A 13757-nucleotide genomic window follows, 5' to 3' on the forward strand; every position below is an offset into this window, starting at 1 on the left:
TCCACTTTATCCCGGCCACACCCCGTCAGCCTGTGATTCAGAGAGTTCTGTCCTCGGGGCTAGAGCACAACTGACCTGTTTCCGCCCCCCGCCCCAGGAGGAAGCAAGTAAGGTCTCCCCCATCATCACCATGGTCTGTCCCCATGGTGGGGAATGTAGACACAGATAAACCTCTCAAGGCCTCTGGTTCAACCCACCCCTCAGACCTCACACTGGGGTCCTTAGGCAGATGAGGGGGCAGAGCACTGAGACTCCAGGGCTGGACTTCTAGGGTAACTATTCTGACAGCCTAAAATGCAAACCTCTCTTGGGCCTTTAAGGCAGCTCTTGGATTCTCCTGGAGCCTATAAAACTCAGGGGTTATCTGCCAGAGACCATAACCAGCATCGTGGGCCATCTCTGATGTTGCACATACCCCATTACAAACTTGGACTGAGACAGAGGCTCTGCCCTGGTGCGACCACACAGGACATGGAGCAGTCATTCTGCATGCTACACCTATCACAAACTTCCAGAGCTTTTTACACACTCCTACCACCACCGTCCCTCCCCCACCCCCACCCCACATCCTGAGCCCTGAACAGGAAGCTCACTCTGATTATAAGCGTTGGATCTTGTCCCACCCTGAATCACTCACTCATAGGATGAGTTTTATGTAAAATTAGTTTAAAGAACTAATTTTCTGGAAAATATCTGTGTCTTCAAACATCGCAGGTAGAATTTGGAGCTGATTTTTTGCTACTCCCCTTTCGGTCAGAACTAGGGAAGGGCTCATCCACATCTGCCTCCCCACTGTAGCAGGGACAGCTTGGACCCCCCTGGTTTCCTTCCTTGAAAGGCAGTCCTCCTTGGAGTTAGGTCTGACTTCTATCAGGACAAGGAAAGTGGGAGGAAACAAGGTCCCTGGCAGGCCTGGCATGCACTTCCCAGGAGAACTTTCCACTGACTTGCTCCTTTTTTGCTGGGGACAAAGCCAAGGCCAGGGCAATGGCCTCCCAGAGGAGTGAGGAGGCCAGACTTCGGGAGGGAAAACAGGCAAAGGCTGCATGAATTCCCAGGTCCCCTGGTTCCCAGCACATAGAGAGGATTTTCTGGTGATAGGATGAAGGAATGGAAGAGCATTTGATTAAGGTCAACAGACAACAGCCTGAATTTAGGCTTAGCTCATGGTCATGAGCAAGTCTGTGACCTGAAATCTCAATTTCCCTCATTATTAAATGAGAAGGCTAAATAATGTCTAAAGTCTCTTCCAGCTGGGATAGTCTAAATTTTATGACTGTCCCCAGCTGGTCCCAGATAGTCTGCCTTCTGACCTCTCAGTGCAGGCCCCTTCCATGGCCTGGCAAAGTTTCCATAGCCCTTTGCTTTGTGCTCCCCACCCCCTTCTTCCTCAGCTTATTCAACCGCCAAGTCCTTTATCACTGGCCAAGACCCAGCCTTTCTTTTCTGTCTCAAAATCCCATAAAAAGCTGGACACAGTGGTGGTGCATACCTGTCCCAGCACTTGGGAGGTGGAGGCAGGAGGACCCAGAGTTCAAGGTCATCCATACTGAGTTTGAGGATACCTGGACAATATGAGACCCTGTTTCACAAAACCAAAACAAGCAAAATCCCACAAAAAATTTCATCTTCTGTAGGATATCTTCCTTGATCAATGGGAGTATTATCTCAAAGTACTGCTTTCTGTACAGAAAGCTCATCAGAAAGTATTTTCATATACATCAACTTCTACCCTTTGCCTGGAGAACAAGGGGGTAGACCCTTAATTATGGAGGCAGATTTGTCCTCCTATCAATAACTGGTTCAATCTTAAGGCAAAGGCAGTCGACATATTCTAGGCATATAGCTGATAGTAATAAGTGACAGGTAATCAGAAGAGGGTCCCTGAGGTTAGGTGAGATCCATGAATTATGCCCACATTGGCATAACTTCCCAGCAGATCCATAGACTCTTAAGAAATAATAGCATTTTTAAAAAGGCTATTTTAAAGAATACCTTTAAATATTGGGGTGGTTTGTTATACAGCAACAGCAAACTGATGCAAGTGTAAAGCATGTGTGCAGTGTTATTATAGGCATAGTGCTCCATCACAGCAGTAGCCTTGGCATGGAGCTTATAGAGCCCATCTTGAACATAATGGGCTCAGTATGGGGAAATGATAAAGTCCAGGAGAACTTATAAAGTAGTCAGGTGCTCATTCAGGGCAAGTATAACCATCCTCAGGATGTGGCACAATCTTCCATTTGCAGGCCAACATACTTTCGCAAGTTCTAGGGGCCAGAGCAGGTATTCTGTCTCCATCAATCCAGGCTTGGCCTAGAATTTTCAGAGCTGGAGTATTTTAAAGGTAGATAGGGAAAATAAATGTGAATATATATGTATATGTATATATATACACACACATATATATATATACATATATATTTACTCATGATGGTTAATCTCATCAACTTGGCAAGATCTAGAATCACCTAGGAGACAAGCCTCTGGTTATACCTGTAAAGGATTATCTAGATTAGGTTAGCCTCTGGGCATGCCTGTGAAAGATTTGTGTACATTAGGTTAACTGAGGCAGGAAGACCCACCTTAACCATGGGTGGCACCACTCCATGGGCTGAGGTCCCGGACTGGATAAAAGGGAGAAATTGAGCTGAACACTAGCATTCATCTCTCTGTTTCCTAACTGTGGAAACAATGTGACCAGCTGCCTCAGGCTCCTGCTGTCATGCCTTCCCACCAGGATGGACGTTATCCTGGAACTGTGAGCCAAATAAACCCTTCCTTCCTTAAGTTGCTTTTGTCAGAGGCTTTTATTATGGCAGCAAGACAGGTAACTAGTACATTACATTTTTATTTATTTATTTATTTATTTATTTATTTATTTATTTATTTTCCCTGCAGCCCCAGCTATCCTGGAACTCACCACGTAGACCAGGCTGGCCTTGAACTCACAATTACATTTTTATTTATTTATTTATTTATTTATTTATTTATTTATTTATTTATTTATTTATTTATTTATTGGTGCTGGGTATCAAACCTTATACTTGCTAGGCAAGCATCACTGGCTACATCATTAGCCCCTGTGGGAGTTTTAAAATGTCTACAACTTCTTTGATATTCCTTTCAACAAGGGGTGGAAGTTTTGATTCTCCATTCCTTGAATGAAAGCTTTACTTAGTGGCTCACTTTAACAAAAAGTATCAGAGGTGATAGTGTGTGACTTCCAACTGCAGGTCATAAAAGGCATTGCAGGTTCAAACTAGGGCTGTCTCTTGGATCACCAGCTCTGGGGAAGCCAGCTGCCTCATCATAAAGACACTCCTGCAACTCTGTGCAGAGGTTGCAATGACAAGGAGCGGAGGTCTCCCGACAAGTCATGGAGTGAGCCATCTTGGACATTGGTCCTCCAGGCTCAGTCAAACTCTCAGAGACTCAGCTTCTCTGACATCCAGCTAAGATGCTTCTAATTCTTTGCTGCTATGATCTGTATGGTGTAAGTGTGTCCCCCGAGGGCCATGTATTGAAATTTAATCTCTATTAAGAGGGTGGAAACTTAATTCAACTATATAGTATTTAGAAGTGAGATCTTGAGGAGGTGCTAAGATTAGATAAGCTATCAGGCAGAGTCCCTATGACTGAATAGAGGCAACTGTCTGAGATGAAGCAGAGAAAGGCCATGACATATGCATGCTTTCTGTCCTTTGCCATTTGATGCCCTGTACCACCCTGGGATTTTGACAGCAGGAAGGCTATCAATAGAGAAAGCTCCTAGCTTTGGACTTCCAGAGATACAAGCTTAATAAACCTCCTTTGTTTATAAAGTTATCTAGCATCAGAGATTTCATTATAGTCACAGAAAATAGACTAACACACTAGCCCACAGAAACTGTGAGATAATAAATGTTTGCTGTTTTTAAGTTGTTAAATTAGGGGTAATTTGTTACACAACAACAGACAACTAATACTAAACACCCCCACCCCTAACCTTTATCCTCCTGCATTTCTACCTTTAATCCAGTCTCTCCTTTTCAAATTTTTTTTGAGCTATGGTCTCACTTTATAGCCCAGGGTGGTCTCAAACTCATGGTGGTCTTCCTGCCTCAGTCTCCCAAATGCTGTGATCACAGGCATGAGTGACCAAGCCTGCCTCACATTCCTTCTTCTTTTGTATTCTCCACATACCACACAATGTGTCAAATCAAGGGTGAGTGTCAGAGGCTCCTAGGGAACCCAGCTCAGTGGGAAGAGATTGTCACGAGCATCTGTCTGCACAACTGGAAGAACAAAAGCTTGGTAACTACACTGAGATTGCTTATGTTTTAAAGTCCAAGTCCTACATCAGTGTGTGCCTCCTCTGGCTTCCCAGTACCAGATTAGGAGCCAGGAATCTGGGGGAAGGGGACAAGGGAGGCTGGCAGGACATGCAGACTCACTTGAGCAGGATCTCATATTGGCCGGCGTGCCAGGGCTGCACGTTCTTTAGAACCAGGGTGAACACGTCCTCATTCTGCAGCACCTCAAAGTGGCTATTGTCCTTGGAGAGGGCTTTGCCATCTCGGAGCCAGTGCACAGTGGGAAAGGGGTCTCCAGCTATGGCGCAGGAGATGAGGACACTCTGGCCCAGGGAGGCCGTCACCGAACGAGGCTTGCTGATGAACCAGGGCTGGGTGCCATCATGAGGCTCTGGAAGTTGGCAAAGGGGAAAGCTAGAGATGGAGGCCCTTCAGCATGCAGCATGGCAAAGGGTTGGAAGACAGTGTTACCAAAAAGCAAGTGTTCTAGAAGCTTAGACTGAACATACAGACACGGCACATCCTTCTTGCAAATCTTCCCTGGTAACGTTCTCAGAGGATGATACTGATATGAATTCACATATCCAGTGAGGGGAGAGAGTCCCTGGAGGTGTGGGATCCTGGACTGGGTGCTCATGATCTGTATTAGATGTGACTGACCAGCCTGTCACTTACTGCATGTGTTTGTCTCTCTTAAAAAGGCGGTCTTGGGGCTGGAGAGATGGCTCAGCAGTTAAGAACACTGAATGTTCTTGCAGAAGACCCGGGTTCGATTCCCAGCACCCACATGACACCTAACAACTGTCCATAACTCCAGTTCTAGGGGATCCGACACCCTCTTCTGACCTCTGTGGGCATTGCACGACACGGGTGCACTTCCATACACTGTTTTAAAAAGGCAGTCTCGCTGGGTGTGGTGGTGCATGCCTTTAGTCCCAGCACTCAGGAGGCATCAGGAGGCAGAAGCAGGCAGATCTCTGTGAGTTCAAGGCAAGCCTGGTCTACATAGTGACTTCCAGGCCAGCTGGGGCTACAGGGAGACCCTGCCTCAAAAAGACAAAAAAAAAAAAGGAGGTCTCTACAAGTAAGAACTCAAAGTCTACAACTCACCTCCCAAACTATCAGTACCAAATTAAGTACATTATAGGCCTCTCTCAGCACTCCATGAGGCTTTGCATCAGCAGCCCAGAGAGGGCTGGGACTTGAGGAAGCTGGGACGACAGTCTTACTGAGCCAGGGCTTGACATCTTCTAGCACAGGAACTGCCTCCAGGGCTAAGATGGGACCAGGGCAGGTTCTAATGCACTCCTCACCTCCAGATGGCTTTTGAAGAAGCTGTACCTCAACCCCCACCCCCTCGCAGCAGCTCAGGCTCACCTTGCACAGTGAGCACAGCCTGGGTGCAGACCTCCCCCACACTGTTCCAGGCCTCGCAGGTGTAAGTGCCCGTGTCCTCAGGGAATACCTCCTGGATACACAGGCTATGCCGGCCACCTCTCTGCTCGAAGTGGAAGTCCTCAGACTCCTGGATCTCATTCCCGTTGTGAAGCCAGATGATCTCTGGGGGTGGGTTCCCTGAACAGAGGGGAGTAGCAGGGGGATTATCAGGTAGGGACTTCCCTAGCCAGGGAGCATCTCTGCACTTAATATGGTAATATTGAACTAAACAAGCTACCAAACTGCCTCAGTTTCCTCTCATGTACAGAAAGATTCTAACAGGATCTGCCTTGTGGGATTGTTAGGAGGACTAAATGAGTCAGTCTAACTTGCCCTAGCTACCCACTAGAATGGCATGTGGCACATAGAGCACCAAACATGTCTGTTATGAGTACTAAACAACAGATTTGGGGAAACTAGGAAGACTACAGAAATAAAAATATAATTTCAAACACAAAAAGAATGTTTTTTACAGTTCGAATTCCAGTGACTGTTAACTAGTTGGTTTAAAATGAACATGTTCTCTGCTCTGCCCTGCCTCACTCAAAGAATCCACTCATAGGCAATGGCAACTTCATGTAGCTCCTTTGCAGACTGTCACCAGAAAGAGGTTACCATATTAATGTGCTCCCTGGACACCAGCTTGCAGAGAGTTTCCAAAAGTAGCTCTGGCTGGGTAGCAATGCTTGCCTACATCTTTGGAATGTGTTGGGCACAGAACAATGACCACTATGAGGGTTTCCTTGGATGTGAGAGCTGACCATTACAGTCTGCTTTCAGAGAGGTGAAGGCCCTGGGGAGACTTAAGAGTAAGCAGAGGGACATTTGTTTGCCATGGGTCAGACGTTATGTGTTTGGAGGCCAGCTGGCATGGCAAGTGTGGAAAGGGGACCCAACCTCTGCCTGGGACTGTCATGGAATGGCCTCAGCCTGCAAGAACAGAGGGACATCTGAGCATCTCTTGAAGGCCAAGTCCTGAGTCCTCTTACAGGTCATCTTTACTGAGTCTACAGCTCCAAAGCAACTATACAGCCAGGGATGGGACCTCTAAGTTTCCACAGGCACTGACCAGGAGCTAAGGGGGTGCACCCACAGGTACCTACAGTTGTTCTACTGTAAGCATGGAGCTATGTCTCTGGGGGCGTCTGCTATTCCCAGCAGGGGTTGGGAGAGCTCAGCCTGAGTGCAAGCCATATTTCTTTGTTTTAGAAGAATCTCTTCTCTACTTTCCACCTTAAAACTTGACAAGAACAAATGATACAGCTTCTAAGGGTTGGGAGGTTCTCATATAATCTGATTATGTACCACTTTCAAAACCAGCAGTCTTTAGGGTCTTTTCAGTCTAGGCTCATATCATCTTCAAATGGGATAATTTGACTTCTTCCCCTTTAATAATTTGCAACCCCTTTTTTTCTTTCTCTTGCTTTATTGCTCTAAGATTCAAGATCTATATTGAATAAGAGGGGAAAAATTGGACACCACTGTCTTGTTGCTGATGTCACAGAAGTAGAAGGGGGACTGTTTAGGAAAAGGAAGGGGACCAGTGGGAGAGGAGAGGTAGACAGGAAAGTGCAGTGGGTGAATGCAGTCAAAGTACATGATATGCTTGAATAAAAATGTCATTATGAAACTCATCACTTTCTACAATGGATATGTACTAATTTTTTTTTAAAAAAAGGTTTGTCAGAACTCTTTAAAAACCAAAACACAAACCTAAGCCTTAAAACGTTCATTGGTCCTGGCCACACTGTCTTCACATTAATCCCTCTCCCTCTAGCTTTAATCATCTTCTTGCACTGGACTGTGTAATCATGAATCTACAAATGCCACCCAGATAGCAGAGAAGAGAGACCAAGAGGCCCCATTCCTTTGCATCCCTTACTGATGGTCCTATGCTGATTTTCTGGAGTCTCTGTGATCTAAGCAAGGCCTCCAGGAGCAAAGCACACTGCAATATGACCACCTTCTTATATACCCCAAGGAGAGGGATGCAGGAACAGACCTGACACCTGGACTGTCATGGTGACCTGGCTTCCATCCATGACTTTTAGATCAGAGAGGCCTTGTAGGAATATGGGTGCGATGGGCTTCCTGGAAGCCAGGGGGAGAAGGCTTTCCCTCTTCCCTTCACTCTTCTTTTCTGTGTGGTAGACAAAAGAAAGTGGGGTGAACATTTAAAAAATTATTTTCTTTATTATCTTTATGTTTATGAACGTTTTTCTGCATGTATGTAAGTGCACCTGTATCCTGTAATGCCTGAAGAGGTCAGAAGAGGATGTCAGATCCCCTGAAACTGCAGTTACAGACAGTTGTTAGCTGTCATGTGGATGCTGAGGATCAAACCTGGGTCCTCTGCAAGAGCAGCCAGTGCTCTTAACTGCTGAGTCATCTCTCCAGATCCTGAGGCGAACATTCTTTCATGCACTTAGCAAACACACCAGATGACATTGGGTACACAGCTGTGCTGAAGCTCATGCCTGATGCATGTTGGGAGGCTCTGGAGATCACTGGGAACAAGATATGTCCCATGTCTCTGTTTGACATGACAATGCTCTTGTCTGACATCAGAGATCAAACAATGAAGCTCTGGGGAGTCATGTGCAAACAAACTCTGGTTCCTCAAGAGGACCTCCTCAAGAGGACCTCAGAGGGGAAGCTAGCATTTGGCACCTTAATGAAAATCCCCCCCCCTAAATTCTCTTCACTCTTTTGAATAAGTGATACACTCAAATGCCACAGAATTTAAAAAGTGCCAAGAGATCTGTGTAAAGTCTCCCTCCCACTTTTGCTCCCTGGCATCAAGGTCTCCACAGAGGCAATTTTCAGTTTCTTCTTCATCTTGCCAGACATGATTTATGTATACAATGTATACAACACACACAGTAAATAGATCAATTCTTCTTCTTCCTCTTTTGATGCTGAGTATCAAATCCAGGATCTCACATGAGCCAAGTACACACTCTATGACCAAGCTATACTTCAAACCATTATAATCCTGATGCAGGACAATGGTGGGTCTGAGGACATCTTGGGCCACATAGCCAGACCCTGACTCAAACAAAACAAAACAATAGAGCTGGAGAATAATAGTTCAGTGGTTGAGAAGTAGCCTACCCTATATGAAGAAAGGCCCTGGATTCAACCCACAGTCACACACACACACACACACACACACACACACACACACACACACACCAAAGAGCAAAGGACAGAGACAGAATGCAGATCAGATTGGTGGGTGCCTGTACCTGGGAGATGGATTAGAGGACATGAAAGGACAGAGACAGAATGCAGATCAGATTGGTGGGTGCCTGTACCTGGGAGATGGATTAGAGGACATGCCTGAGGGTGACAGATGTTCATTTTTTAGTCAGGGTGAAAGTTTCATGGATATAAAAATATATGTCAAAACTTGTTAAGTTAAACACCTAAAATGCATGTAGCTTACTATACTTTGATAATGCCTCAGCAAAATCTGAGGAGGGAGGGCAGTAACGTACCAGCTAGCAAAGGATGAGGACCAGGGCAGCTCTCTGGGTACAGGCCTGGTCCACTCCCTCCCACTCAGCTCTCTTGGCATCCTCCCTTACTCAGAGGCTTCAGTCGGTCTCAGGAAATAAAGTGTTGTCTGGGTTGCATGCAGGCCCAGCCCTAAGCTGCCCAGTGCCCATCCTCCCCTGTAACTTTTAGCTATTGTGGTTTCTGGCAATAGGACTTAACATCAGGGCTAGTGCTGTGGGTTGAATATAGTTTGCAGCTGCTAAAACTCATGTTGAACAAAAAAATTATTATTATTTTGTTTGTTTGTAGTACTGGGGCTAAAAACTCAGGACCTGGTGAGCTAGGCAAGGGCTCTACCACAACCCCATCCCATTATAATGAAATTTGATTCTCAATATGGAGGCATTGGAAGGGGATCCTCTGAGAGGTGATTAGGTCATGGGGCTACCACCCTGTGAAGGGATTAAAGCCTTTCTCAAGAGTTGGGTAAGGTTCTCTGAATACTAACTAAATTTTCTCAAGACTGAGTTGTGTCTCATGGGACTGGATTAGTTAATATGATAGCAGGTTGTTCTAAAGTGAGCCTGGTACCTGCTTTGGTATGTCTGGAGCATACACTCTTACACATACCCACTTCTCCTTCCTGCTTTTCAACCATAAGATGCAGTGTGAAGGTCTTATGAGAACCTGAACTAAACTGAACTAGTAACTAAAATAAATGTCTTTTCTTTACAAATTATCTATCCTCAGGTATTTTGTTACAACAACAGAAAACAGACTAATACAGCTAGGCTATCTCTCAGTTTCAGGGCAGAGGCACTCTGCTATTTTGGATCTCCATCACAGGGAAACAAATTCCAAATCTTCTTCTAGAAGCTAGAACTCTGGAGATAGTTTTCAAGTGTTTTCCTGACCTGTGTAAGGCCTAACTCAAAAACGTGTTACTTAATATTTACTGTGACTACAGAAAGAAAAGCTCACCCAGCTCAGCCTCAGGGACTGTGGAAGCAGAAGGCCTAAGGAATCCCCAGGGGCTCAAGGAAGCTTCCCTAGAGCAGGTGTAGCCAGGAGGGCTTGGAGCCAGCATGTAAGAGCAGCTCCACCCTGCCTCTGGCCACTAGATGGGGTTCTCAGTCGTCTGTCCCCGGTCCATCCATCGGTCCATCCCTGTCCCCAAAACTCAGGAATTGCGTTTTGATAGAGGGCAGCTCTGGGTCTTGATGGAGGAGGTTCTGGGGGTGGACTTAGGGGTCCAGGATTGGAAATACACAAATCTACCTCATGTCCCTGCCTGGGCTGCTGCAGTCAGTAAAGCTGACTGCCTCAGGAGAGTTAAGGAATTTCCTGTCTTGCACAGATGGAGAGGGCTCCAGGACAAAATGTTTTCCTCCCTCCTAGGACTCCCTGTTCCTGCATCCCTGCCTCTCAGTTAATGGGGTGCTGCACAGCTGGACTGGAATCTCAAGGTGCTGTAGGAACATCAGATTCCAGCTTTCTCTCCCTCAAGCTGGTGGCAATCTGCTCTCAGTTCCAAATGCCTATTCCCAGGCCTGAGGCTTCAGAAAAGCCAAAGTACCCTGTGGCTCTTAGCCACTGGGGTCTAAAGACCTGTCTGTACCTCCCCAGCCCACCCTGGTAGCTGTGAAGGGCGCGGGGGAGGGTGAGTTGGGAGCTACTTCCCCATGAAGCAGCTCGTTGGATCTGAAGCCTGTATGTCCACCTGCAGCTGCAGAAGAAACAGTGGTGCTGGACTGAAATCTGGGATCTGGAGCAAGATCTTGGCTTCAGGTAGGTCCCTGCTCTATCCAAAGATCCATGCCCTCATCTGTCTCTAGGGATCGTGTCATCCCAGGGTTTCAGGGAGTTCTGAAGAAGGAAAAATGTGAAAATGCTATGTAAAACAACAGAAGCTTCTTGATTTACAATGGTTCCCTATACTATGAGCTGAGATGTATCATAAGCCGAAAACGCATTCAAGTGTACCCTTCCTACTGCGCATCCCAGCTTAGCGACACAGCTCACTGGAGAGGATTGGTTGTTTCCTCCTGTTCACAGGCTGACTAAGCATGATGCTTATTGCCACTTAGGGGGCTAGCTCAGGAAATGCTCAAAATTCAAAAGTGAAAATTTGAAGTATGGTTTCTATCAAAGGTGTGTTGCTTTCACACCATCATAAAGGTGAAAATCCTAAATTGAACCATCCTAAGTCAGGGACTGCTCATATTTTTTATCAATGTCATTTGTAGGAGCCTCAGGAGAACTGACTGACTCCTTCCTGTCTGCCTAGAATCATACAGTGGGCTTATCAGCACCCAAAAGGCCAGCGGATCCTGGGCCCTCTCTGAGGATTACTGGCTGTTTAAGTATTCCAAGGCACATACACAAACATGATGCTTGGAGACACTGTGGGACAGACCTCAAAGTAAATTAACTGACCTTTGCTGCATCTATCCAGGAAAGCTGAGAGGGCAGGCATTTAGTTCTAGAGTGGCTACTGCCCCTGACCCTGCTCTTTCTTCCCCCAAGCCCTACAGCAAGAATGAAAGGAAGAAGGAAATTCTGGGAACTAACCTGTTCTCAGACCTGCAGTTGAGGTTCCTGTTTGTTTCCACTCCCCCCAGCAGGTGCAGGGTGAATCACATGGGATACATGACCATGAACTCAGGCTAGTAAATATCAGTCAATAGCCCCAAGTTCTTCATTGGGGGAGGAGATGGGCCATCCTTCTAATAAGCACACATTATGTTGGGATTAAGGAGCCAGGGAGGAACTTGGGTGCCTGGCAAACGGCTTCCTTTAGTCATCCTGGGAGAAACATCCCTAACTATCCTCCTGGATCCCCAGTGCCAGTCCACTACCCGCCTTACTATGAGTAAGACTAGGGTGCACTAAGGTGGCCAGATGTGTCCAAGGTAACAGAGTCAGAGAATATCTGGCTGACTGGATGGAGCACATGCCCTGGTCTCCTGGGGACAAGGCAGAGTGGACCATGGGCATATCTCTTCAAAGGCAAGCAGCCTTCTCCAGTGCTGACCACAGTGAACTGGGACAGTGCACAGAGGGCAGGCACATTACAGCTGACACATACTAGACTGTCCACAATCAAGAAAAAGCAGAGCAGAGACCAGCCAGGCAAAAAGGACAAGGTATGAATGTGTGTGTGTGTGTGTGTGTGTGTGTGTGTGTGTGTGTAGAGAATGCATGTGCATGAGTGAGAGAATGTGTGTGTACATAAATGTGTGTGTGCACATGTGTGAGAGTGTGAGTGGAATGTATGTGTGTATGTGCATGAAACTGTGTGATGTAAGTGTATATGTTTGTGTGATTGTACGTGTATAAGTATGTGTGGGTGCATTTGAGTATACGTATGTGAGTGTATGTGTGTGTATGAATGTGTGTATAAGTATGTGCTTGTGTGTGACAGAATGTGTGTGTGTGTGTGTGTGTGTGTGTGTGTGATTTCATCTAAAACCCACCAAATCATGCTGGTTCATCTGTGGCCCAGGGGTCCTGTGTCAGGTTACACTCAATTCTGTATGGAGTCAGGTAATATAGGAGGAGATGAGGGTGGGGTGCTACTATCTGTGATTCATGGCTCTAGCTGTGTGACCTAAAGCTCTCCCGGCCCAAGCCTCAGTGTTCTGTCCTCTAAATTAATAATAGAGTAATCATGATGGAATATGACTGAAATACTGTGTGCACCATGTACATGAAGCCACTGCAGGATTTTAGATGATTCAAAGAAATAAAATAACATAAAATAGCTGTGGGGCTGGGGATGTGGCTCTGTTGGCAGAGTGCTTGCCTAGCAAGCACGAAGCCCTGGGTTCCTTCCTCGGTATTACGTAAAGCTGGGATAGTGTTGCATGCCCGCGATCCCAGCAATCAGGAGGTAGAGGCAGGAAAATCAGAAATTCAAAGTCCTCCTCAGCTACATAGTGACTTCAAGGCAGAGAGAGAAAGAGACAGAGAAACACAGAGATAGAGACAGACAGACAGACAGAACAAGGCAAGTCTTATCTAGCAATCAATAGTTACCATAGAGAAAGGCTAGAATTCCTGCCCAGGTTCTGACTTTGGGATTCTGCAGGCTGTCCACAGCTCACTCAGAGCTGCCCTCCACAACCTCTGAAGTCTGGGTTGTCATGTTCCACTCTACAGAGGAAGGTGGCCTTCCTGATACCGTGGCATTATACTGGCCAGCAGGTGGGAGGGTACAATTAACTGGGTTTTGGTTGGATGCTTTCTCTTCACTGAACTGAGAACAGAGGTAGGTCTCTGTGCTGGATAGCTTTAGTATCAACTTGACACACCTGGGTTGAGGGAGCCTCAATCGGGGAATTGCCTCTATTGGACTGGCCTGTGGCCATGTCCATGGGGCATCTTCTTGATGAGTGATGTGGGAGGGCCCAGCCCACTGTGGGTGGTGCCACCCCTGGACAGGTGGGCCTGTGTTGCATAAGAAAGCAGGCTGAGCAGGGGCCAGGGGAGCAAGCCAGTAAGCAGCATTCCTCCATGGCCTGT

The 13757-nt window shown here is 46.5% G+C and overlaps 1 protein-coding gene across 2 annotated transcripts in view; it reads right to left on the reverse strand.

The window, feature by feature from the left end:
• Mylk (myosin light chain kinase) overlaps nt 1-13757 on the reverse strand; it is a 302239-nt gene that overhangs the window by 90762 nt on the left and 197720 nt on the right. For both annotated transcript variants that reach the window (XM_017800557.2, XM_029568164.1), the window contains exons 12-14: nt 7735-7872; nt 5673-5870; nt 4437-4686 (exon numbers count right to left, since the gene is read on the reverse strand). In XM_017800557.2, the coding sequence (XP_017656046.1) occupies nt 4437-4686; nt 5673-5870; nt 7735-7872 (586 nt within the window). The remainder of the gene's footprint in view (nt 1-4436; nt 4687-5672; nt 5871-7734; nt 7873-13757) is intronic.

The sequence above is a fragment of the Nannospalax galili genome, unplaced genomic scaffold, assembly GCF_000622305.1.
Source record: "Nannospalax galili isolate Female #2095 unplaced genomic scaffold, S.galili_v1.0 scaffold18, whole genome shotgun sequence".
In the NCBI taxonomy this organism is placed as follows: Eukaryota; Metazoa; Chordata; class Mammalia; order Rodentia; family Spalacidae; genus Nannospalax; species Nannospalax galili.